This window comes from Mixophyes fleayi, chromosome 3 (genome assembly GCF_038048845.1).
Source record: "Mixophyes fleayi isolate aMixFle1 chromosome 3, aMixFle1.hap1, whole genome shotgun sequence".
In the NCBI taxonomy this organism is placed as follows: Eukaryota; Metazoa; Chordata; class Amphibia; order Anura; family Limnodynastidae; genus Mixophyes; species Mixophyes fleayi.
This window is the reverse complement of record NC_134404.1, coordinates 266,369,176-266,394,163: the sequence shown is the minus strand read 5'-3', so window position 1 is coordinate 266,394,163 and position 24,988 is coordinate 266,369,176. Positions and strand designations below refer to the sequence as shown.

Here is a 24,988-nt window from a genome sequence, read left to right as displayed (position 1 = left end):
CAAATATAAAATTCTTCTACTAACATACAAGGCCATCAACAAAATTGCACCGACATACATTTCTTCACTTGTCTCGAAATATTTCCCAACTCGACACCTCCGTTCTGCACAAGATCTACGTCACTCCTCCACTCTCATCACATCCTCCCATTCTCGGTTACAGGATTTTTTCCGGACTGCACCTACTTTGTGGAATTCCCTCCCTCGCACAGTAAGACTTTCCTCTAGTCTTCAAACCTTCAAGCGTTCACTGAAAACCCACCTCTTCAGACAAGGTTATGATATTCCTCAACCATCATCTTAATTTCCCTAGATTACCCTATTGCCATCCTCTACACTGCTAACGCAAGACAACAACCTTCTGACCAACATTGCAACACACACAGCCCACTCAGTACTTTTACCTATGCAGCCTGGCTGGTCCATTGTGCAATATGATGTAGCACATGCCCTTGTGTTTCTAACTCCCATTGTCCTATAGATTGTAAGCTTTCGAGCAGGGTTCTCTTACCTCTCTGTCTGTATGTATTACCCAGTATTGTATTAATGTTTTTTCCCAAATGTAAAGCGCTACGGAATTTGCTGGCGCTGTATAAATAAATGTTGATGATGATGATATCGTAATTAATACTAGGGACAAGAAGATTTAATATATGCAAATACATTAATTATAAAGAATGGGTATCAAATGACCAGTTTGAAAAGCAAATAATACGTTATTTATTTAGTGCAAGAGCAAACAACATGAAAATATACAAACACAAATAGAACAGGATAAGACAACAAGATGTCTCCTCTTATTTAAATTTTACTAGAGATGGGGAGGAGAGAGAGAGAGAGATACGGGGTGGAGGAGGGGGAATAGAGGGGTAGAAGAGGGGTGGGGTGGAAGGGAAAGGCACGTATATCGGGATGTCTATTACTAATGAAAGATATAAACAACATGTCCAAGGATTAATGACCTATGCAATTAAAAAAACAAACACATATGGGTCTCACACGGCGCATGACACCCAGCCTGGAGGATCCCGAGGCGGCACAGAATCTATGTGCCATTAGAGGGTAGGGAAGCCAAAGAGGGTAAGCAGCTAATGCACCACAGGGCCCAAACCTTGTCAAAATTGTAGGATTTGTCATGAAGGTAGCATGCAATACTCTCCATGCTTGCGATATGCCAGATGTAATTCCGTAAAGCCTGCACGGAGAGATAATTAGGGTCTTTCCAATGTTTAGCCATTAAGGATTTGGCAGCAGCCAGTATTTGAGAGATCAGCTTGTTGGATGGGGCGCTTTCATCAGAGACAGGGCGAGAGAGAAGGAACAACCAAGAATCCTTAGTGACCTGCAGTTCAGATACAGAGTTAATAAGTGCAAGGACCATGTTCAAAAAAGGAATTATAGGGAAGCATGTCCACCATATATGTAGCATCGTGCCTCTCTGGCCACATTCTAGACAACCTATCTAGGGTATAGCACCACCTATAGTACAGTTTGCGTGCAGTTTCTTTTATAAGTGTGGATATTGAGCTCTTGGCAATTCCCTCTCTGACCTTCTCCCAACAAGAATCATCCGGGGGGGGGGGGGGGGGTCCAGATCTCTCTCCCATTCCCGTTCGTGCCGTCCTGGAACGTCAAAAGTGATCTCTATCAGCCTATTATAAATCCACAAAATCATCCCTTTGGTAAGAGGGGAATGCAAGCACGTGCTCAAAGAGAGTAAGGGATGAAGAGTGTCAGAGGCGGGCAAGAACATAGCGAAGTGTCGAACCTGGAAATACTCCATGAAAAGCTTGGAAAGGTTCAAACTTGTGATGAAGATCTGACAAAGAAGCCCAAGTTCCGTTGACCACCAGGTCTGAGACCACGCATATCTCCGCACATATCCAGTGTTTAAATTGCTGTCACTGAGCACTGGGTGGGAAACGTGGGTTGCTCCAGAGGAGAGTTAGAGGGGAAATAAGGGAGGATAGTTTGTGCTTGAGCCAGCACGAGTCCCATAGGGACAAACAAAATTTGAGAGAAAGGAGAGTGGAGGACCCCGGTGGTCTGTCTAGTCTGGAGTGGCCCCAGAGGGATGCCAAGGAGAAGACCTACGTAAAATGTGGGTTTCCAAACCCACCCACGCTATGGTCCGGTATGGGATATAAGTAACCTGGGTCAGATGGGCCGCAAGGTAATAGACTAACTTTTTGCTATGATTGTATAATAAAACGTATCTGTTTGTGAAGATCCTAATGTCTATTGTATTGATTTTGCATTAAATGTTAAAATATATGATTACAAAAATGACATGTAATCATTGAGACCCCGTGGGATTATGCTTTCCATAAGAAATATTTTCTTATTTTTCGTTCTCTGTAATTCTTTTTGGAGAACCCCACCTCTGATCCCAATATGAAACTTTTTCATGGCAAAAGCTTGAACATGTCCAGGGTTGCTATTACGAACAAGTAGGAAACGTTTAGAAACCATGATCAGGGTTTTACAATTTTGTTGATCCCTTTTTGGCATTTTTATATTGCCAATATGTTCAAACAAATGTCTTGGTCATCCCAATATATGTTTTGGGGCAGGGGCAGGTAAGACAATAAATAACTCCTGAGGAGTCACAGTTTAGAAAGTCTTCAATTTTCCATGTCCTATCATACTTGTCTTTATATTCCTTGGTAGGGACTGTATATTGGCATGCCTTGCATTTTTCACATTTGTGAAAACCATTGAATTTATTCACCTTGTTGGTTTTGTTAAGGAGGTGACTATGTACTATTATATCTCCCAAATGTTTAGCTCTTCTCCAACTGAAGGAAACGCGTTTATCTAGGCTCTCCTTAAGATCTTTATCTGATAATAGAATGTGCCAATGTTTTTGGAAAATCATCTTTAAGTGTTTCCACTCAGTGCATTCTCACTTGCGGATTGACTGCTTTAGAAGTTTGTTCAGGATACAAGAGGGAATCTATTTTTCAGATAAAAGGTCTTCTCAGAGAGTTCTATTGCTGTATCCCCTTTGTTTTAATCTGGCGATTATTTAATCCGATCTTTTACTATACGTTAGGTTCTCAGAGCAATTTCGTCAAATTCTTGGAACGTAAGGACGGCACATAAACCTTGATCATGGTGAACATTTGTGCACAATGACTCAACATCGTAAGATGCCAGTTTAGTATTGGCACTAATTGTTATATCCTGTATTTTAGAGACAAAGTGTATCTCTCGTGTAAGATTGTAGGCTCAAAACATATGGCCGCAAATAGTAATCCACAAAATTACTGGCATTTCAGTTAACCCTCCAATGGCAGAAATTATTGGTCTTCCCAGGGGGTTAGTGTCATCTTTGTATATTTTAAGTAAAATATACATTGTTTGGCCCTTCGGATTAGTAACATGTGAAAAGTTATAACCAGATTTTGAAACTGTCCCCTCCCTGAATGCTGTATTTATTATACTCCGATACATCTTTAGACAGTAAACAGTAGGGCTAAAAAATAGGCGTTTGTAGCAAGATGTATTATTTAATTGACAATGGATTTCTGCTATATATTTACTGCGAGGCCTCAAAACGATGATATCTCCCTTGCCAGAAGGTTTCATTTTGACATCTTGCTAGCTTTCTATTTCTTTCAAAGCATTAATTTCTGCTTTGCTTAAATTTTTGATCTAAGTTATATTTCCTTTCAGAGAAAAGCGTATCTAAATCTCTAGATACTAATTCGGTGTATACTTTAATTTGCGGACACAATGAGATATCTGCCAAAAACAAAAAAAACAAAAAAAAAGGACTTCTATTTCAAAACCACTTTGTCTTTATTTTTAGTAGTGGTTTTTGCTCGATATGTTATAATTTGCAGTTCTTGAAATAAGTTGAGAGCCTGTTGATCAACCTCAGAATTCAGAAGGATGTTCGAACATACTGATGGATCATTGTCAGAGGTGTGAAATCCCATAAGTTGTTGATCCTCCGGGATAGCATCTGTCATTACTGATCTTTCTGAATTTTTGATTTGGAAATTTTTTTTTAAGAGTTTTCTTGAGAATAAAGTCTTTTTTCCACTCAAATCTGTTCATATTGCAGGTGGGTGAGAAAGAGAAATCTTTGCTAAGCAAACGGATATGGTGGAGTCCAAGGGTCTTACCGGAAAGATTGAAAATCCTCAATATGGAATCTAAGTTTTCAATTGTCTCTGGCTCCTGTGGTAGACCATTTCTTTCTGATTTTCCACTCTTTCCGATTTTTTGCCCCCTCTCTGTATTTTCTTGAATCTACTCCCCCTCTGTCTAGAGACATAGGGCCCCATCCTAAAAAAATCTTTGTGAAAATTCGGGAGATCTCTTTCAGAAAAATGGTTAGCACAGGTTTCACCTTCAGATGAATCCACCTCTAAGGTTGAATAAGATGTAGCAGATCTTTTATATTTTCATGTGTCCCATTTAAAGACCTGGTTTTGTGCGTAATCTTTTATTTCTGATAAATTTGTTCTTTTTGTCAATTATTTGTTTTCATATTAATCCAATTTTGTTTTTCATATGCTTTTTGAAATTGACCAATACTTTCATAATCCTTCAATTTTTCTCCTAAAGTGGAGATCTCTTTGTTGTATTATTCCAATAATATTGCATCATGTTTGACAAGAATATTAGTCTATCAGCGCATTGTGTCAAGGCGCAGTCCTAGTCTTTTTTTTTAGGTCTTCTGAGACCAATTCAAAAGTGGGATAGAGTTTTGGTCTTAATCTCCGTGGTACCGTTTTTTTGATGGGTGTAATTTTCAAACGGTTTCAAATTGGAGCACTATATAAGAGCTGTCATTTGTATCCTTCAGCTTGCCTTGAAAAAGCTTCTGAGCGAAACGCGCGTTGGCGTTTTCTGCTCTGCTGCCTCTTTTTATCCACTGTTAAATTAGGCACATAACCCAATCTTTGATCACTAGCCAGTTTATTACAGGCAGGGTCCTTTCACATATCTGCGATCGAGGTGGCATTACTAGAAAGATCTCACATAACAATTTAACAGTCATGGTGCCCGATACATAGGGTATTCAGCGTCACACTATAACCGTTTCATTTTGGACAATCTAAGCCTTTTTAGGATGTTCATAACCTCCTGTTGTCCTTCATGATCTATACATTTTTAGATCGCTTCCCAATACACAATAAAAAGGGACCTCATATATATTGCAATCTAGAAGATAGAATTAAGAGGCTATTATCCCATCCATCTTTAATTATGGCAGCCCATATATGGGCTATACAATGCATACGGTGAGATTAAATTTACTGATTTCAATAAGATCCATACCTTCTTTTTTCCTGGTGAGCAAAATAGTTAATTTAGTAATATGTTATTACAATTATATCTCGCTACCACCAAAATTCAGTAACAGTGAAATAAATCTAAATCCTATTATGGAAATTTTTTTGATATATATTGAGACAGCAAAGCCATGCAATTCTAGTTTTTAAATTCTTTTTTATTTTAATATTTCGCTCTAATAAATCTGACAACTTCCATTATAGTTTTAATGCATAGCAATAAAATTATATATTTAATTTTTTGTTATCCCGCAGTGTCCCAATTTGAAATACACTTTCTGCTTTTTTCTATTCGCAAGTATTTTTTTAATATCTTCCCAAGCCAAACATTTGGTAATCCCTCTAGAAATCCTGTGCTTGCCCCTTCATACAACCCATCATCTGTGCTGAATCTGCCATGTATTTATACATTTAGTGTTTCAGATGAAAAACTGTTTCCATAACCTATTAATTAAGGTATATACAATGTACACCTCACTTGTATTTTATTACGAATTAACCATTCCAAGCTCTATTTGTTTTTTCATCCAGAACATACAAATGAATGTATCAACTAGAAATACTATGAAAGTAACAGTTCTGCTATTCCCACACGCTTAAGGAAAGTTGAACGTATTTATGTTTGAACAATAATTCATTCCAGAGGATCATTATCCCTAAATCATCATCTTTAGCCATCTGGGACATTTTAATTATTCCCAAATGCAATTTTGGTCAAGAATAATGTAAATTGTGTAGCCCAAAAAGATGTATGTGTTCATTATTACTAAGGTCCATGTCTATATGAATGAAATGTCCCAGTTCTACATTGTTACTGCTCAAAATGACTTCATCATCTGCATTTAACCAAACCCCTTCAGAAGAGGAAGCTGGGCTTCAAAGGAAAACGATACATGTAATCATTTCTATGGCTCCAATTAGGGTCACTCCTATTAGAAACACATTTACCTACAGATATAAACGACTGCATGAATGAAAACTGATACTTGTGAAGACATACAAAGAATAGCTTTATAGGATTAGTCTTTATGACGGGAAGTGAATGCTTAAACAAAGTTATAGATGATCTATTCACATACTAATGTGTGAATACTTTAAGACAGTGGTTTCCCAAACGGTTCTTTTTTTTTTTTTTCAGGTATTGCAACCATATTTTTGAGTTAAATTTTTATTGCCTGCAAACTTAACAGATTTCCAGCACATCATAAATAATGATTTTAAAACACCGAGGGGTCTATTTAACAAGTGGTGGAGATAAAAAAAAAAAAAAAAAATCGCAGCTTTTCCATTGCTGTGTTTTTATTTAACAGAGGGTTAATACTGTAAAATACAGATATTTCTCGGAGGTTACCCCAGTTACCAGATCATAACGCTGTCACCATAGGCTTCTGTGAGAACGGCGACTGTGACCAAGTCATTATGTGGCAAAAAGATTTAGTTTTTACTGTAAACTAGTGCCAATCTCAGGATGGCGTTCACTAACCTGGTCAATGGGGTCCAGCACTGCCGGAGAGGCTTTGCTGGTTCCTCTCCGTGGTGGAATTATGCGCATGCGTTAGCCGCGCTTGAGTCGCTTCCTCCTTTCGCTAGCAGAGTTAGACTGTCGGAGACCATCACAGAGGGGGGTCATTCCATGTCAGTTCAACCAGGGTTGTCCACCACCCATCTCAGATTTCTACGAACATTTTTTAGTTAACAAAGGATGTCAAGACAACTATTTCTGCCAAATATCTCGACTGTGTCTCCCTCTCTCTTTCTCTGGAAAGTTTCAGTTTTGGTTTCTCTAAAGGGAATACCCTTCCCATCCGTTTGTTTGTTTCATTTCCTGTATGGGAGGTTTATCCCATTGCCTCAGTTTAGTTCACTTTTTTGCTATGGTTTTTAACAATGTGTAAATTATGTATGCTGTACAGCAGTAATCGAGCATCAACTTCATTATTTTTTTTCTCCACTATGAAAAAGAGAACCCTGCTGATTTATTTTGTGGTAGTAATTTATACTTTTTTTAAACACCCCCCAAAAAAATGGGATCCCTAATGTTAATTGAATCTAGCGTTTTTAATGATATTTGAAAAACGTGCGTTTTTGCCGTAACACAAAACATGAGACAGATAAAGTAATTTGGTTTGGATTTTTGGATTCAGGAGGTAGAGTTACCTTAGGGGTCCAAATTTTGTGTTGATTCCTTAATAAACACCCGTAATACTTCAAAAAAACTGGATAAAGAAGCTGCGATTAGTAAATTATTTAATAAATTGAAAAATCAATATATACCGTATATACTCGAGTATAAGTCGACCCGAATATAAGCCGAGGCACCTAATTTTACCACAAAAACATGGAAAAATTTATTGACTCGAGTATAAGCCTAGGGTGGGAAATGCAGCAACTACTGGTAAATTTCAAAAATAAAAATAGATACCAATAAAATTACATTAATTAAAAATAAAACATATAGGCTAATTAATATATTGTATCGGTGCATAGATGGATCATAAAATGAACAAGCACAAATATCAGCGCTGACAATGAGTGCACCCCATCAACATAGAATGATCCGTTGTATAAATAAAAACAATTTATTGATAAAATATATTATGACAATAACAGAGCTATCACTGGCCAGTAAAACAATAAAAAGCTGCAGAATACCACTAGATATAAGTCACATGGATAATAAACGTTACAAAGCCACAAAAAATTGAAACTAGTCATAAACACGGGTTGTTGTGAATGACTGCAATAGTCCTGCAAACACTCCAATAGACATAATCCAGAGTAAAAGATATTACCGATGTGGCCACACAAAAAACATTTAGCCGATATGTTCCTTAAATGCTGATGATGATCTTAGCTCCGGAGCTGAATGCAAATTGATTCTTCAAATACAAGTATGATAAGTGTAAACAGAATATTACCGTCAGTCCCCAGATATGAGAGCTGGAAGGTGAATGTCCCGTTATCCATATGCCGCGGCTTCATCATTCAGACCTGGTTGAAATAATCATTTCCACGTAACGGTCTGCGTGAACATGGATCAAACAAAAAAAAAAAAGCGGTGAAGTTCCACTAGTCCCAGACGTTGCACAGAGGCTGTAATCCGTATGGTCTCACTCAGCATGGCGTGCGTTCCACAGTGGAACGCATGTGACGATATCCGGAAGTGGGCGTCTAATCAGATGTTATTGGTTGGTTCTTTTCATTGTGGTCCTGGAGCTTCACTCGAGTATAAGCCGAGGGGGGGGCTTTTCCAGCACAAAAAATGTGCTGAAAAACTCGGCTTATACTCGAGTATATACGGTACCCAATATCTATAATATAAATGTCTAGTGGCGTGTGTTAGTCTGTCTGTGTGTGTAAAAAATAAAACCAAGCTGCAGCGCCACCTGCTGGGCAGAGTTATACACTGACCTACTAAATTCTTAGTGTGTGTGGAAAAAAAAATTCAGAAAGGGCTGAAATTTGGTATACTAAGATGTTTTTAATTTGTTAATTTAATTTGTTAATTGTTAAAAGTGTTTATAAAGATTTAAAAAATATATATATATATATTTCTTGAAGGAGAAGTGACAGTTGGGAGTGGTTGGTGGTTGCCGGGGGTGACAGTGGGGAGTGGTTGGTGGTTGCCGGGGGTGAGAGTGAGAGGAGTGTGATACTCAGGACCGCTGAGAGAGATCCCTGTGTCTGGATAGACATCTGGATAGATGTGGCGATGAAAATGAAGGATGAGGTGATGGAGAAGAATGATGAGGTGGTGACATGTGGACAAAACCACGTTAAAAAAGGGCGCTTACGTCGGGAAGTAACGCTCTTTCCCTGAGGAGGCCTGGGCTATGGCCCAAATGCATGACAAGAACCTTTTTAACACCTTAAGTAGCTTGATTTGACTAGAATGCATGAGTATCATGCACAGGTTAACTTGTGTTAAAATAAATATAGATCATGACCAGAAATAAAGAGACACACATCAGTTTTAATTTCTACTTTTTCTGACGGCAGCTCTATTACATCAAATAGAAATAGGGAAAGAACGGAAATGTGTATACTGGGGCACTCAAAAGGTTAAACTATCTAAAATTTGCATATATGTTTTTATTGATATACATGAAATGTTTGATACAATTAAAATAGTTTGTAGTGATTACAATTGTTCTCCAGCTTTGTTCAGGATCAATTCATAATAGTAACCCAGATTATCTGTATTTACAGCATCGTACGTTGGCATTTCTATTGTTTACACTGTATCCCTGTCTCCTGTCCAACTGCAATAGAGAGGGGCGGATCTTGGTTCCTCATTCGTTTAAATGTTTGTCAATCATGAGGGGACACACTTGTTGCTTGTATAGGTTGCTATATGACGTCAGGAGGGGGCGTGGTTATAAGTATAATTAGCCAATTGAGTGGCTCTATGGGTTTGCCCAGAAGAAGTTTTTAGCTAAATGCACGTCGTGTCAGCTATTGCTAGATTAGAATACAAACTCCTTTGAATGGTCTCAGGGTAGTTTAGATCAGTTCAATGAGGGACTAGTTTACCTAATGCCTGCATTATTTTATAGGTTTATTAGTACAGTAGGAGTATGCTCATCTATGCAGTTTAAAGGATGAATAGTCATAACCTACTATAATGTGCATAGTTGGGATACACAAACATAACATATGTATGACAGTAGTGAATGAATGCCATTGCATGGCTAACAAGGGTTAGTCTTGGCATCTTGCAATGATATAGTACAATAATAAGATTGCTTATTATGGCAACTTAATTAACAAGAAAAGTTTAAGCAGCACTGCATACAGCTTTTAGTACTACAGTGTACTTATTTAACGTGCACTACAACTGTTCAGTGGGTAACTTAACACTCCATATCCACACAATGTTACAGCACAGCAACATAAGTACAGACTTTCACTTTCAATCTTAGCAGAGCCTTTTGTATATTATAGTTCTGCTATGTACTGAATTATTTCAGATTACCCACATAATACCATTAAATGCAGGAATGGACATAGTAAGCTCGCTCAGGGGCAGGCTGGGCTGGGGCATCTGCCCCGTGGGCCGGTCCATAATGGGCTACCTTGGGTTGGGTCACCTGCATTTTTTTTCCATTAAAATAGGCTGATGAGTCGAGTCTTGCCCCCCAGGCTGAAATTTACAGCCCTCCACTGATTTCGCTTATGTTTATTAAAGCTTTACTGAGCTTTACTGTCTAGAGCGACTGCCCTGAGATAAGAGTTTGGCTAGTGTAAAGCGCCAGTACAATTAATGGCTTATTGAGACCAAGTGGATTATATTACACTTTACAAAAGAGTAATTAATTATTGAAGTTTTAGGAGCATTTTTGTCCATAGTAGCATTAAGTTATACAGCAGCAGTGCGGCAAAGCAGTGTTTCACTGCGGTCTTAACACTTATTTGTAATTATGGTTGTTTATCATTATATACAATTTTTAATTATTCCGTTAATATAATTTAACTGTATCAAAACTTTTAATGTATATCAATAAAGCATACATGCAAATTATATACTCATTTCTGTTCTTTCCCTATTTCCATTTGATTACATTTTTGTGTGGGAGCACCATCCCTGTGATGTTCATGAATGAGAATTAGCATCCATTATAAAATTATTATAACTGGTCATCAGAGGGACATTTGATTTACTCGGTCCGATGTAAAAAAAAATAAAAATCATTAACTCTTTATTACATGACAAGTCTTGAAGATAGAGGAAGGGTGAGAAAATATGAGCATGGTTTGCGCCATTGACGCCACATTACTTTCAATAGGAGGATTTTTTTTTTTCTTGTGTTATATTTTATGATTTTACTTATACCACAAATCCCTAATGTATCCTATTGTGAGAAGACTGTAGAGTCTAGCTCCCTATAGCAAACAGACTTCTTATTTAGTAAACTTCACCCGTAGATTTATAGAATCTAGTAGTTATTGGTTAAAGCACCTTTTTCCTATGAATGAGTTGTGTAGCACAGGATAGATTTGCCAGAAATATAAAATATATAGATTATATACATGCCATAAGGCTATTCTTTACCTTAAATGGCACATATGGATCATTACGGACTACATGATTCTTCAACAATTAGATGGGCTCAACACCCAGGCTACAAGTTGCTAGCTCTTGTCATGAGACAGTGTGCTTTTAGTGCTGTGTGTGTGTAAGGGCCCTGACTTTTTTAAACGCTTGGCACAATTATAAAAAGAAATATACCATATTTTTCTAGGACAGAATGTTCCTCAAATGTAAAACAAGTCAATAAAATGAGTGCAGCTCTGTAGTCAAAGGGATGCCTCTCACACACACAGTATATATCTTGGCAAGGTTTTTTTTTTTCAAAAATAAATTTGTATAAAGCTTGCATAAGAACAGGGATCAGCTGTATGCAATTAAAACGGTTAACATCTGAGCAGTCGAGCAGCACAAAATGGGATAGATTCCAACTGGATATATGTCTATGGAACTGTTATTATACATCTTGTTTTAATAACTAAACTATGTTTCAGGTTCTGAAAACATGTTAAATAAAAATACAAGTGGAAATAAGTAAATATGATTATGTCACAAATGTGGAACATGTCAACATTATCCATCTAATCTTAGCTGAGCTACAAATACCTGTATATGTTAGGAGGATATTTTAATGATGCTTTTCACCAGATGATATGTGTGACAGTAATTAGTTGTAAAATGTCAGCTGGACATAGTGATTTTTGTCTTCTAATATAAGTTTGTGATGATACCGCACATGGCAGATACTTTGTTTCAGTGCGGTAACTTGCACAGTAAACATGGCAATCGCGGAATGTTCACTCATTAGCTATGTTAATGGAAATCTATGTTAATCAAAAACATCAGGGTGTATATTTACTATGCGGAGGTTTCGACGGTTTAAAGGCATTTTTTAAAACGGCACTTTTATTAAAGACAAAGCCAAAGTGTGGTTTTAAAGAAATGCCTTCAAAGCGCCGGAAATCGGCGGTTCTATGGAACTAGTCGCCACATAATATACCCCTAGGAGTTGTAAAACTATTTCACTTGTTTGCTAAAGTTACGTGAAGAGTAACTTGAGCACACAAGTGAATATAGGTATATAATAGAGCCTATTATTGCACTATTCTCTAAACATCATAGGAAATCTTCACGGAGTCTGGTGGATATTTCTGCATTCACCAATGATTTATATTAATTAATAAACAAACAAAGGAAACAGAACATTGTTAGGTGCCTTTCTTCATTAAATAGCTTGCATTTTGCATATATGTATAAAACAACTGATTCCTCAGGCACAACATGTTTTGTGACATTACAAATATAGGTTATTAATGTCATATTAAAGCAAGTCTCAAACATTTGGAGATCTGACCGAAGGACACCTGATGCTGACCTCTGTGAAAAATTACGTTGTGCCATTCTGTTTGGTTTTCCATGGATTAGCGGTAGACGGACAACATGAGCCTCCTTTGAGTAAGGGCAGGACCATACACAGACAGAGACGGCCTTTGTGGCTATGAAAACATTGGCTGGAGCAGGAGTGAGGTTTCAAGAAGCACATGGGAAATAGTATCTTTAATGGTAGAAAGGGAACAGTAACTTTGGTATATTTAAACATGGGCTCTTCTTGGCCTCTCCCTTACAGCTCACTGGTTTGCTTATTTTCCTGCTTTGCTTACATATGGAAACAGCCAGCAGATTAAGATGAATGTAACACAATGACAACACTGTTTCTACATAAACAATTCTACAGCTAAAAAGTACCTATCATCATCTGCTTCAAACTTTTCCCCAAATCTGCTGCACAGCATTAGTTGAATGCTACAGTTAATACAATACAACTTACTCTGCCGGGTCATCTCTTGGAAGTAAATATCATTGTAATGCACGAGAGCCCAGTTTAGATAGATAAACTGCATAACACATGAATTTAGGTCTCTAGATTAAACGTGAATGACATTTCAATACATTTATTGTGTTTATTGTAATGTTTCTATGTCAACACATTTATTTGCTATTATTACATCCAGCAGTCTGTTAAATTGTATCCAGATCTAAAAACGATGAACATACTGTATATGTTACATACAAAATACTTAGCAAACATCTCATACAGACACAGCGAAACAGCTTCTCGTAATATTTTCAACGGGGCTTAAGAGGGGATTTCAGGCACCTGTAATCTCCACTATGTTGTGTATGGTGTCCAAATATGATCTGATAAAGAGCAAAAAGCTAAGAATGCATTCATTTGAGCTAGTAGGACATCACCAGCCCTGCCCCTGTTTACTAAACAACTAAGTCACACAGTACATTTCTGAAAAGCAAGCCAGTTTATGGTAGAGAAACCCCTCATTCCTTTACGGAAACATGCATTGGAGTAAATAAAAGCATGATAGATATATCCAAGTAGAAACATCCTGTTATTTCAAGCATATATGCTCTAAAAAACATACTAGTAGGTTAATTGGCTGCTATCAAAATTGACCCTTGTGTGTGTGTGTGTATGTTAGAGAATTTAGACTGTGAGCCCCAATGGGGCAGGGACTCATGTGAATGAGCTCTCTGTACAGCGCTGCGTAATCAGTGGCGCTATATAAATAAATGGTGATGATGATGATGATGATGATATAATTTACTGCCATAATACACAGCCTCTTAAAACACTGCATACACTCAATAACAGGCATACATCTGATGAGGTCTTTCATTGCATATAAAACAAACACTTTGTTGTCAATGTATTTTCTCTTAATGCAACATGCAATATTCAAATAATGAACTGAATAAAAAACCTGTGTGTTTATTAAACGCAAGACAGAACAACCTTACTCATAATGCAATTTGTACTTTCCGATGTAAAATTTCTTGTATGCATTATTGTAGGTTGTCTGGGATTTGCAACAGTTCCTCTAGGGATATTTTCACTATTACAACAATTTTAAGTTCAAACCACAAATGTTAAACTGGATTGATGACTGAACATTGCAAGTCAGTGCAAGTAACATTGACTGCATGAACAATGTTAAGTGAAAAGTCACATCACACAAATCAGAGAACCAACATGGGTCATATTTCTGTAGTCTAGAGACACCAGGTTAATTTGGCAGACTGGAAAACTTTTAAATTTTTTGCGACTATCTGGACAAAATTAATGCAATAAAAGCATGTAGATGGCATGGTATACAGCTTTCTATATATGCTGGCACATATAGAAAGCTGAAATATCATCTGTCATGTCTCCATCTTTCACTATTTATCCTCATTCCAACAATACCATATCACTGGTACCTGCACAGAAATGTTAGCCACCAGTGGCGGCTTTAATGTTGGCAGCAGATAATGCTGCTGCATTACAGTAGCCACATAACCTTTCCCCACTATCAGTTACAATTGTTAATCCATAATCTTATGTAGCAACTGTTCCTGACACAACTTGGATTGTAAGCACACTTTGGCAGGGCCATCTTTATCTTCTGTTTCATGACATTGTATGTTTCTTTTTTTTTATCATTTCCTCTCAATGCTTCAATGTACAGTACTAAATAATAAGCTGGTGCTTTACAAATAAAGGGTAATAATAATATATTGTCATTTTGCCTTCCATATGGGCTCGTCCAACAAACGACAGGATCTATCAGTTTGGCACCTTGACCAAATGGTCAACTCATTCAGTCGTGTGTCAATTGGGTGTGAATAACTATAGATACACTGTTGCAACTGCCTGGTTTTACTCTATTTGCTTTACAAAACTAATATACAGTAAGTGCTAATAGGCATAAATAAAATTAAGCAAAGTTGTCTTATTGCCAATGCGTTTGGCAGATAGTTGAGTCTAGCACCCGAGGACATTTTTGGCTTTTCTTTTTAATATGTTTTTACATTATAATTCATTTCTAAATCTTTGAATTATATATATTCTTTTTCTGCAAAAATAATAGTTGTACAAATTTCAAATACTTGTTTTAATTGTTGTGTAATGCAAACACTTCAGATTGTGCTTCAATTAGTCTTCATATGTAACACATCTGAAATATGCACTTTTTTATTTCATTACAACAATTAATCTCCACTGATGTTTCTGTAAATAATATCTGTATACACTAATGATACTTCACTTCCCTTCCTTAGTGCTATAACAGTTACCAATTCCAAGGACCTGCTGCATCATTGCGATTTCCTGGAGGCCACATCCATGGACTTAATTAACAGGACCACCAGTCAGCAGCATTGGATCCATCCCATTTAGCTAAAAATGTAGGAAGCAGTGGCGATGAGTACATGCCATGCTGTGTGTCAGTAATTGAGAGTCTGCCTGTTAGTTTGTGTAAATGTGTATGTCAAACCATGTCAGCAGTAGTCTAATATTAGGGACAGTTATTCATTGAAAACATATGTATTATAATAATGTGCAATAATAATAATAATGTGCCCCTTGCATTAACATGTTCTGTGACCTCTATCAAAACACTCAGTGACTTCTAATATGCCTGTAATTTACAGTAGCAAGGTAAATTACTTGACACACTAATCACTCATAATATAGCTATTAGCTTATCATTTATATAAGGCAACTGTAGAATTGGTGTTCTTTTAACATGGAATTACCAATATTCATGTGACTAAGGAATGGTGTGCTCAGATAGTTATGATAATAGAATCCTAACAGAAAGTGTGACTCAAATCTAATCCAATGCACTGGCTTAAAAAAAACAGTAAGTTTATGATGGGATCAAATAGTCATCAAATCAGGAGTTCGCTAAGTAGTAGAGGTGTCTGCCTATCATAGGTACTAGGATGCTGCCATATAGCAAACAGTGAGGGTCCCAAGGGAAGAACACCCAAACTACTAGTATATTAAAAGGGTTTACCTTTTTAATTTACCCCCCCCCCCCCCAATTAAGCTGCATTATCATATTGATATTCCATGTCTTTACAAACTTACCATTTACAAATGTTTGCTTCCTTTATTATCCTTTCTACTTATCTTTATTTGGTTACCAGTAAAGTTTCATACAAAACGTAAACTTACTATATTCTTCTTCTTCCCATCCAATAGGTCCAGCTTCAGGAGTCTCCCCATTCTTGAGACAATTATGAATGTATGTGGCCTTCCATCTAGCATATTTTCGATGTTGAGCATTCTATAATAGGAAAAAAAATGGACATTAGAAAGGTATTAACATTTGAAAGTAAGGTTTGGTAAAAATATAGGCTCAATAGGGTGAGTTATACTATAGTATATTATATTTTGTAAACTGAGCCAATATTCATAGTATTCATTCTATCAGTCCACTAGGATTCGGTGACATAACTGAGGCACTATAAGTCCAAATATTCATGAGTCTCTAGTTCCTAATTTTTTAATGTACATACTTTTTAACATAATTAATGTACAGTGTTAAGTACTCTGGTATTTGGTGCCCATTTTGTAAACTAACATTTTGTTTTTCTAAAAGACTTGCTCACTTTTTCAGATCTCCGCAATAAAATAAAAATAAAATATAATTTCTATGAAGCATCATAGCAATCAGACCTGTAAGGACAATTGTAACAGCATGATAGCACAGTGGTTAGCATTGCTGCCTCACAGTGTTAGTCATGGCCCTATCTGCGTGAGTTTGTATGTTCTCCCTATGTCTGTGTGGCCGTTTCCTCTCACAATCTAAAGACTTACTGGTATGTTAATTGGCTTCTGACATAATCTATGTCAGACACACACAAATGTTAACGTTAATTTTAAGATTCACTGGGGCAGAGACTAACTAAATATTCTCTGTAAATCGCTGCTTAATATGCAAGAGCTCTATAAAAAAAGAAAAACTTATCTATAATGCTTTAGGATCCTCTGAGACACCCCCAACTCTACTACTAAGTATTTGTACATTGTACATCTCTGCTCGTGCTGCATCTTTAATCTCCTTCTCCTCTGTGGACACCTCCCTCACATCCCTGAAGACCTGCCAAACTTATGTAGACACAGGAATGGATATTACAACTGAACTGGCATTACATCTGCTTCAGACAGACGGACATAGAAAATATGGGCAGCATGGAATCCATCATGTTGGAATACACTGCATTGAGCAGAGATTTAAACCAATATATAGACGCAGTTGAGGTGACCGCACTGAAGTTAAAACGTGAACCATTGGATGAGATCCCGGATTTAAGAGAGCTTGTACACAACAGAAAGACTGCGCTTCAGAAGAATAATACAGAGGAGGCCCTGAGGCAGGCCGATAAATATGTCCTTTAAAAAACAGCTAAGAGACCTGAGAAAACAAATGGGTGTGTCACCAGCCCCTGCAGATGAAGCTTTGGAAGGTAAAGACGAGGAGATCGTCGTCACCCAGAGCACTCCTACAACACAGTTGGAGATGGTGAACCCAGTGAAAGACAAAAGTATGTGGTCACACGTACAAAAGGGAAGCAATTGAAAGGATGATTGAAAAACTTCAGAAGGGTAAATCCTCCAGGTGTCCAAAAATTGACTGTGATCATTCTGACATAAGTATATTGGATCTTGTTCCAGACAATGCACTAAAAAGAGCCATTGACATTCACAGTAAAAAAAAGCAAGGTCATCACTGAGCTTAAAATCAGCCCCAATCCCCCCAAAAATTAAAATATAGCTTGGCACCTTTGACATAAAGTGCATATTACAAACACTTTGTACAATATTAATCAAACAGCAGCAAAGTGGAAGGTTTGAGTAATACATATACACGTCTATTTAGACATCCATGCTTACATTACTTCTGCAAGCAACATTGTTCTTTGCTAATAAAACTGTTGTGTTTATACTGTTAAAAAATAATAATAATAATAATAATAATAATACTTTTCCATTCTAAGGATGTTGATAGTAGGATCAGGTGGAGTTACAGCATACGTGTCACCAATTTTGGTCAATTCTACAGTAGACCAGACGTCAAAATGTTGTGCCGAGTCATCTGCATCATCATTGGGTGTCTTGGCAAAAGCTAAGTTTTTCAAAGCACACAATAGTATATAGCACATGTAGGCAACATTAGCACACACCGGAATATGAATGGAAGTGGTGCAAGATGGAATTGTTCATGGGCCCTCCCACTCACCCTTATGTTGGATCTTAAAATGGACATGCACACTAACAAACCAAGATCTTCATAGACACATTTGTGGCTGAAGTGCTTGGTTTGCTTGGGCCCCACAAAACAAGCTAACAATGGGCTTTAGGCACCTAAGCTAACAGTGCTGTTAATGAACTCTACTATGGCAAGATGTTGTTGTCATCATCCTCAGCCTTATCCTCACCAGTGTGTACATCATTCTCACACATTATTAATTCCTCCCTGCTGAAATACACCATTACAGAAGAATCTGTACATTGATGTAATTTGCGGTAAAGTCTTTCCTCGTGGAATTTGCAGTTCATTTTTATAAACATCTTTTCCACATTTTGAGAAAGTAGCCTCCTACACCAATTGCTGACAAGGTTCCCGACTGTGCCGAAAACTCTTTCCAAGCACACACTGGAGGGTGGGCAACTTAAGTAGTGCAAAGCGAGTTGGTAAATGGGTCTCCAAATTGCCTTTTTTCCCTCAGAGTATGTCAATGGTCTGTGTGATGTGTCTATTTCTATTGTGTCATTAAAATAATCCTCCAACATCCTTTGGATGTTGATCGTAGGATCAGGTGGAGTTACGGCAGAGGTGTCACGGTTTTTGGTCAATTCTTTTAGACCAGATGTCAAAATGTTGTGCTGCATCATCTGCATCATCCCAGGGTCTCTTGGGAAAGCTACATTTTTCCTAGCAGCAGTTGTGACTGAGGGAGGAGACGCCGTCCTGTCACGTAACACTTGAGCTGTCATCTTGCTCACCAGGAGCTCCTTGCATTTCTAGAGATTTGGGGCAGTTGGAAGCAAAGAGAAGACATAGTTCTTAAACCAAGGATCAAATACAGTCGCCAAAATGTAGTCATCCGATTTCAAGATTTTGATAACTCTTGGATCCTGGCAAAGCAAATAAAGTACTTGATGTACAAGTCCGACATACTTTGCGTAATTGCTATGTTTCAGCTCCTCCTTCGGTTTCTCAAGCTGCTTTTCCAAAAGACCAAATAAGAAAAGCACTTGGCTCAAGATAGTGTCTGAACTCAATTCACAGGTGACTAGTTCGAATGGTTTCAGCACATTCCACAACACAGAAATTATTCTCCACTGAGCTCGAGTAAAATACATTCCCCCTCCTTTCCCAATGGCTTGTCATGGCTTGTGGGGCAAGCATGGATGGCATTTTGCTGTTACTCCATCCTCAGAAGCAAATACAGGGTAGAATTCCACCTTGTTACCACATCTTGCTTCAGTTGGTGGCAGGGCAAATCAAATTGCTCTTGTAGCTGCTGCAATCTCCTATATGCTGTTGTTGAATGCCATAAATGTCCAGATATTTTACGGGTCACAGACAGCATCTCCTGCACACCCCTGTCATTTGTGTGAGCAAAACAGGGAATGTGATGGAATTCACCAAGCGAGTCCAAGCGGGATAAGCCATGTTGCAAATACATCCCTTAGTTTGTGTAACAGATTGTCAGCTGTATGCCTCTCAGTGAAGTTGGTGATACACAGAGTAGCCTGCCTCTGAAAAATCTGATGTACTTGGGTACATGCTGCTGCTGCTGTTTCTGCTGGTGAACGCGAATCACCAACCCAGTGGGTTGTAACACAGTTATATAATCTTTAGTTTGCCCAGTTCCACTTGTCCACATACCTGTGAGGAATAGCTTTTCTAGTAAAATGGTGTTGCGATGGAATTTGGTAACACAAGACCTCAATTACATGTCTAAAACCAGCTTCATTTCTGGTGGATATTGGGCGCAGATCTAATACTAGCAAAGTCACCATGGCGTGTGTGATCCGCTTTGTGACTGGGTGACAGCTTTCATACTTGCTTTCTCTTGCAAAGGATTGTTTAACAGTCAATTGTTGTAAACTACTAGTAGTATTCTTCTTGGTCTGCTTCTGGGATGAAGATCCACCCCAGCAGCGGGACTAAGGCTCAAGAATTCATCTGAGGAATCCTGGATAGGGGAGGAGTCATTTAGCGTTACAACTTGGATGCAGGACCAACTCCGATCCCTACTGAGGATATTGATGAAGAAGGTGTTGTGGGTGTAGATTGTAGATGCCGCAATTTAGCTGAGTGAAGGGACCTAGCTGATGCTGGACTGCTTATAGTTGTTTTTAGCACAAGTTTCAGATTTTGCCAACAGCTTGCTCTGAACTCGCTTCAAATGGAGTAAGAGGATGAGGTTCCTAGATGGTTAAGGTCCTTACCTCTACTGACTGTGGCTTTACAAAACACTACAAATAGCTAGACAACTGTTGTCAGGATTTGGGCTACAATAATTCCACACATAAGAGGTGGAATTTTTGGTCTTATGCCCAGGCATGACAATGGCTGCCTTCTCATCACTGGAAAGAACTGCTTCCACTGGTGTAAGACTTACATAAACATCATCCTCATCAACATCCTCATTAGCGCAGTAGTCAGCTACACAAATACACAAATATCCCCCTCATCCTGTTGCAATTCCAGAGTGGCATCTTCAATTTGTGCATCACCGGTTATACTTGGGCTGCTAATCCACACATCTGCAGAAGTGCTGAAAGGAGGCTTCTTTAGGAGTACAGTATCAGAAAGGTCAGGCTTACAAATAGCACTTGTGGATTAGCACTTGTGGATAGACTCTTCGAGATTTGTGTCATTTCTGAATCTGAACATATAGTTTCTTCTAAAGCCTTACTGTTTTCTTCCAGCTTGGTTTTTAAACATAAAAGTATTTCAGCACCACTTTTGGAGTCAGAATGACAAGGTCTTGTATTATCATGACTGACCTTACAAGATGCCTTAACTGACAGTTGCAAAACTAGCACTCATACAGAAAGGCGAAGGCCTGATTCTTTCCTTGCCACTGTGTGTGTAGAATTGCATGTAATCATGACTGGTGCCAGCAGCTACTTGGTGCTCCTGGTCCTCTGTGGACTGATGTGAATCCATTTTAATTACAAAGTACAATGTGACTGTAGACTTTTATAAACACTACCAGCCCTATTATCTTTCAACACTGACAATGAGCAATGGCATGTAGACTGGCAAGAACACTGGCACCTCTGCTGTTTCTGTGTGAGCTATAATAACACAGTACAATGTGACTGGAGACTTTTAAGAACACTGCCAGCCCTATTATTTGAATTTCTGTTTCAGCACTGAACATTGCCACTTCTCCTATTTCTGGGTGTGCTTTGGCACAGTAGAACGTGACTGGAGATTTTAAAGAAAGTTAAAGACGGTGGCAAAGTGGTTAGCACATCTGCCTCACAGCGCTGGGGTCATGAGTTCAATTCCCGACCATGGCCTTATCTGTGTGGAGTTTGTATGTTCTCCCTGTGTTTGCGTGGGTTTCCTCCGGGTGCTCCGGTTTCCTCCCACACACCAAAAACATACTGGTAGGTTAATTGGCTGCTATAAAAAAAAAAAAAATTGACCCTAGTCTCTCTCTCTGTCTGTCAGTGTGTATGTTAGGGAATTTAGACTGTAAGCTCCAACTGGGCAGGGACTGATGTGAAGGAGTTCTCTGTACAGCGCTGCGGAATCAGTGGCGCTATATAAATAAATGATGATGATGATGATGATGAAGGGTTGGCAGAGTTCTTCAGTGACGCTGCCCAACTGCACTGGAGACTGCCAAGTACCCTGCTACCCCTTCTGTGTGTCTCTGTGAAATGGCACTGGATCTCCATGGAGAGTGGTACTTATAGAATCCAAAACTCGCGAGATCCGATGACTGCCTCTTTTGCAGTTCCGAGGGCGCGTGAAAGTACCGAGCCGGCTCGGCACTGGGATTGACAATGTTCGAGTGGGCTCGGTTTTCGGGAAACCGAACCTGAGTATCTCTTATTAACAGATGCACATTTATAAAGAGTAAGTGCATTCTCCCTAGATTAAGCATCAGGTGAATTCTTACTGTTTTCACTATGTATTTTAATTCATTTTCTGACCTGTTGCATATTAATTTGAAGCTAGATGATGCCATTTGGAAACCATGTAATGCTGAGAGATGGATCAGTTTCCAAGCTTCCTGCTAGATATTTAGAAGTTTTTTTTTTTATTCCTTCAGTTTTCTGTAATTACTCACAGAAATACTTGTGCTTGAATATTTTTTTAAAAAAAGAAGCAAGTCTCTTTAGAATAAAAGACTAACACGCAGTGGTTTTAAATGACAGTATGGTATACAGGTAATGACAAAGCACATTTTACCGATACATACAACCAAACTCTTATAGCTAATAAAAGTTTAAATGGGGGTGGGGAGTAGAAGGTTAAATGAGGGGGTTAGATTGGATGCAAGCCAGAAAGAGACTGCGATAAAAGATCCCAAGAGGGGTGTGTCCAGAATATGTGGTCTAATAGTGACATATGCCAGCTATGTTTGAGAGAAAAGAAAAAAAAAAAGAACTACTGATTTTGACCTGAATCATTAAAAAAATGGGAGTAGCTTTCAAATGCCTGGTTTAGGGAAGCCAGGTTTTCATGAAGATTGTCTCTGTATGTTGTAATGAGGATATTGGTAATGAGTTCCATACTATACAGATGTCGCAAACTTAAAAATGGACAATTACTGACTAACATTCATTCATGGCATGTAATGTGTTAAATGTAAATCTAAAGTTAGTTACTGTTGTACGTAAACCAGGTAGGGTTATTGACAGAGTCAACAAGGGGGGTTGTGGGCGTTCTTTCCAGGAAGCACAAATTTGACAGTTTGCTGCATGAAATCTATGTCTAACTCAATAATATGTTTAAAAACTGCTGGAATCAGGAGAGGGAGTATAAAATATTCAGAAGCCTTAGACTTCTACACAGAATAGGGTCAAGCGTAGGGCAATACACTCATACCTAGTGGAATTGACCCATTTGTGAATAATGTCTCCAGCACAGGTTTGAGGTAGTTGAAAAGGAATGGATGCTGGAGGGGACCAAATATCACATATAACAGAGTTTGTACTTTTCTCTTCAATGTGCATCCCGAAAAACCTATTAGGTAGGTTTTGCATTACAGACAAGTTCTTGAGGTCAAGGACAACACCCTGTCATTTTCCCATTTGCTTTTGTGAGGTTCTTTGTCTTATGAGGTTGAGACATTTCATACTTATGTAAGTAAAATATTAGACCTGTGGTAGAATGGTGAAATGGAAAATGATTTAAAGTGGTGCATGAACCTGCGAATTGGCCCCACCCAACCTCTTAGACAGGAGATGCCCAATTTGAAAGAAATTATGGAAATTTCCATTTGAGAGGTGGAGCCAATACTGGAGCTCAGAGAAGTAAAGTAATCCTCCAGGATTGCAATATGATTAAATACCAAACATTCTTCTTGAACCCATCTGAAAAAACTTTAAAAGTATCATATCTGGTGTGAATTGCGGATTGTTCCATAAAAAGCAAATTGTATACCCGGTTGATGTGGTCACAAACTGTTATTTGTTTATTTTTTCAATAGATAACTGGTTATTTCTGATTAACTGGTTGTGGTGTGTATTATTATTATACTTTATTTAAATAGCACCAATCATATTATACCCCATTCATACTGCACCAAAAACCCGGGTTTTTGCAGAGGCACGCTGAAAAACCCGGGTCTTGGTGCAGTATGAATAGTCCAACCACAAAATCCCGGGTCTAAAACCCGGGATTTTGCGAGGGGTAATTCCCGGGTTGGACCCCGCTCGCCTGCAGTATGAATGGTGCAACCCGTGTAATTCCCGGGTCTCACCATTCATACTGTAAAAAAAAAAATGTGGAAGTAAAAAAAAAAAGTTTTTAATTAATAAAAAATACATAACAAATGTTTACTTAACTTATTTTCAGCCAGCGGTGTCTCCGGTGCGTTGCCGGCTGTCAGGGGGACCTCTGGGCACTAAAATGACGTCATTTCTAGTCCATTAGAAATGACGTCATTTTAGTGCCTAGAGGTCCCCCTGACAGCCGGCAACGCACCGGAGACACCGCTGGCTGAAAATAAGTTAAGTAAACATTTGTTATGTATTTTTTTTTTAATTAGAATCTTTTTTTACACTTTTTTTTCTAAAACCCGGGTCGGGCAGGTGCAGTATGAACCCGTCCGACCCGGGAATCTTCTTATCTATACTGCCCTGTGCCCCGGCAATATCCCAGGTTAACAACCCGGGATATTGCCGGGGCGGCAGTATGAAAGTGGTATTACACAGCACATGTACAGAGAATATTTATCTTTCACATCTGTCCTTCACCCTCTGAAGCTTACAATATAAATTCCCTACACAACCAGAGTCAGGCAGTTTGAACAAACATGTATCTTGTAAATGTGATCTTTACATCCATATATCCCCAGGAGTAGCCTTCCAGCCATGTTCTTGACAGAGTTCACCTGAGCACATAGAAAAGCTCTCTCCAATCACTCTACTATTGATCTCTACTAGGGGGCAGAGACAATCTTCACTTACTACCCATAAGACAACAAAGTTGGGGAGACTGGAGCTCTAGTTATGTTACATTTACAGTCAGCCAAATAGGCTTGGTCCTTAATGACAAAATGTCATACTTCCAAAACTGAAGGGTCTCAATACAACAGTATCTTAAGG

The 24,988-nt window shown here is 38.3% G+C and overlaps 1 protein-coding gene across 1 annotated transcript in view; it reads right to left on the bottom strand.

Moving 5' to 3' along the window:
• The window catches only part of VTA1 (vesicle trafficking 1), a 207,857-nt gene that overhangs the window by 60,383 nt on the left and 122,486 nt on the right, over window positions 1-24,988 (bottom strand). The window contains exon 5 of the mRNA XM_075203567.1: window positions 16,352-16,463. Within this exon, the coding sequence (XP_075059668.1) occupies window positions 16,352-16,463 (112 nt within the window). The remainder of the gene's footprint in view (window positions 1-16,351; window positions 16,464-24,988) is intronic.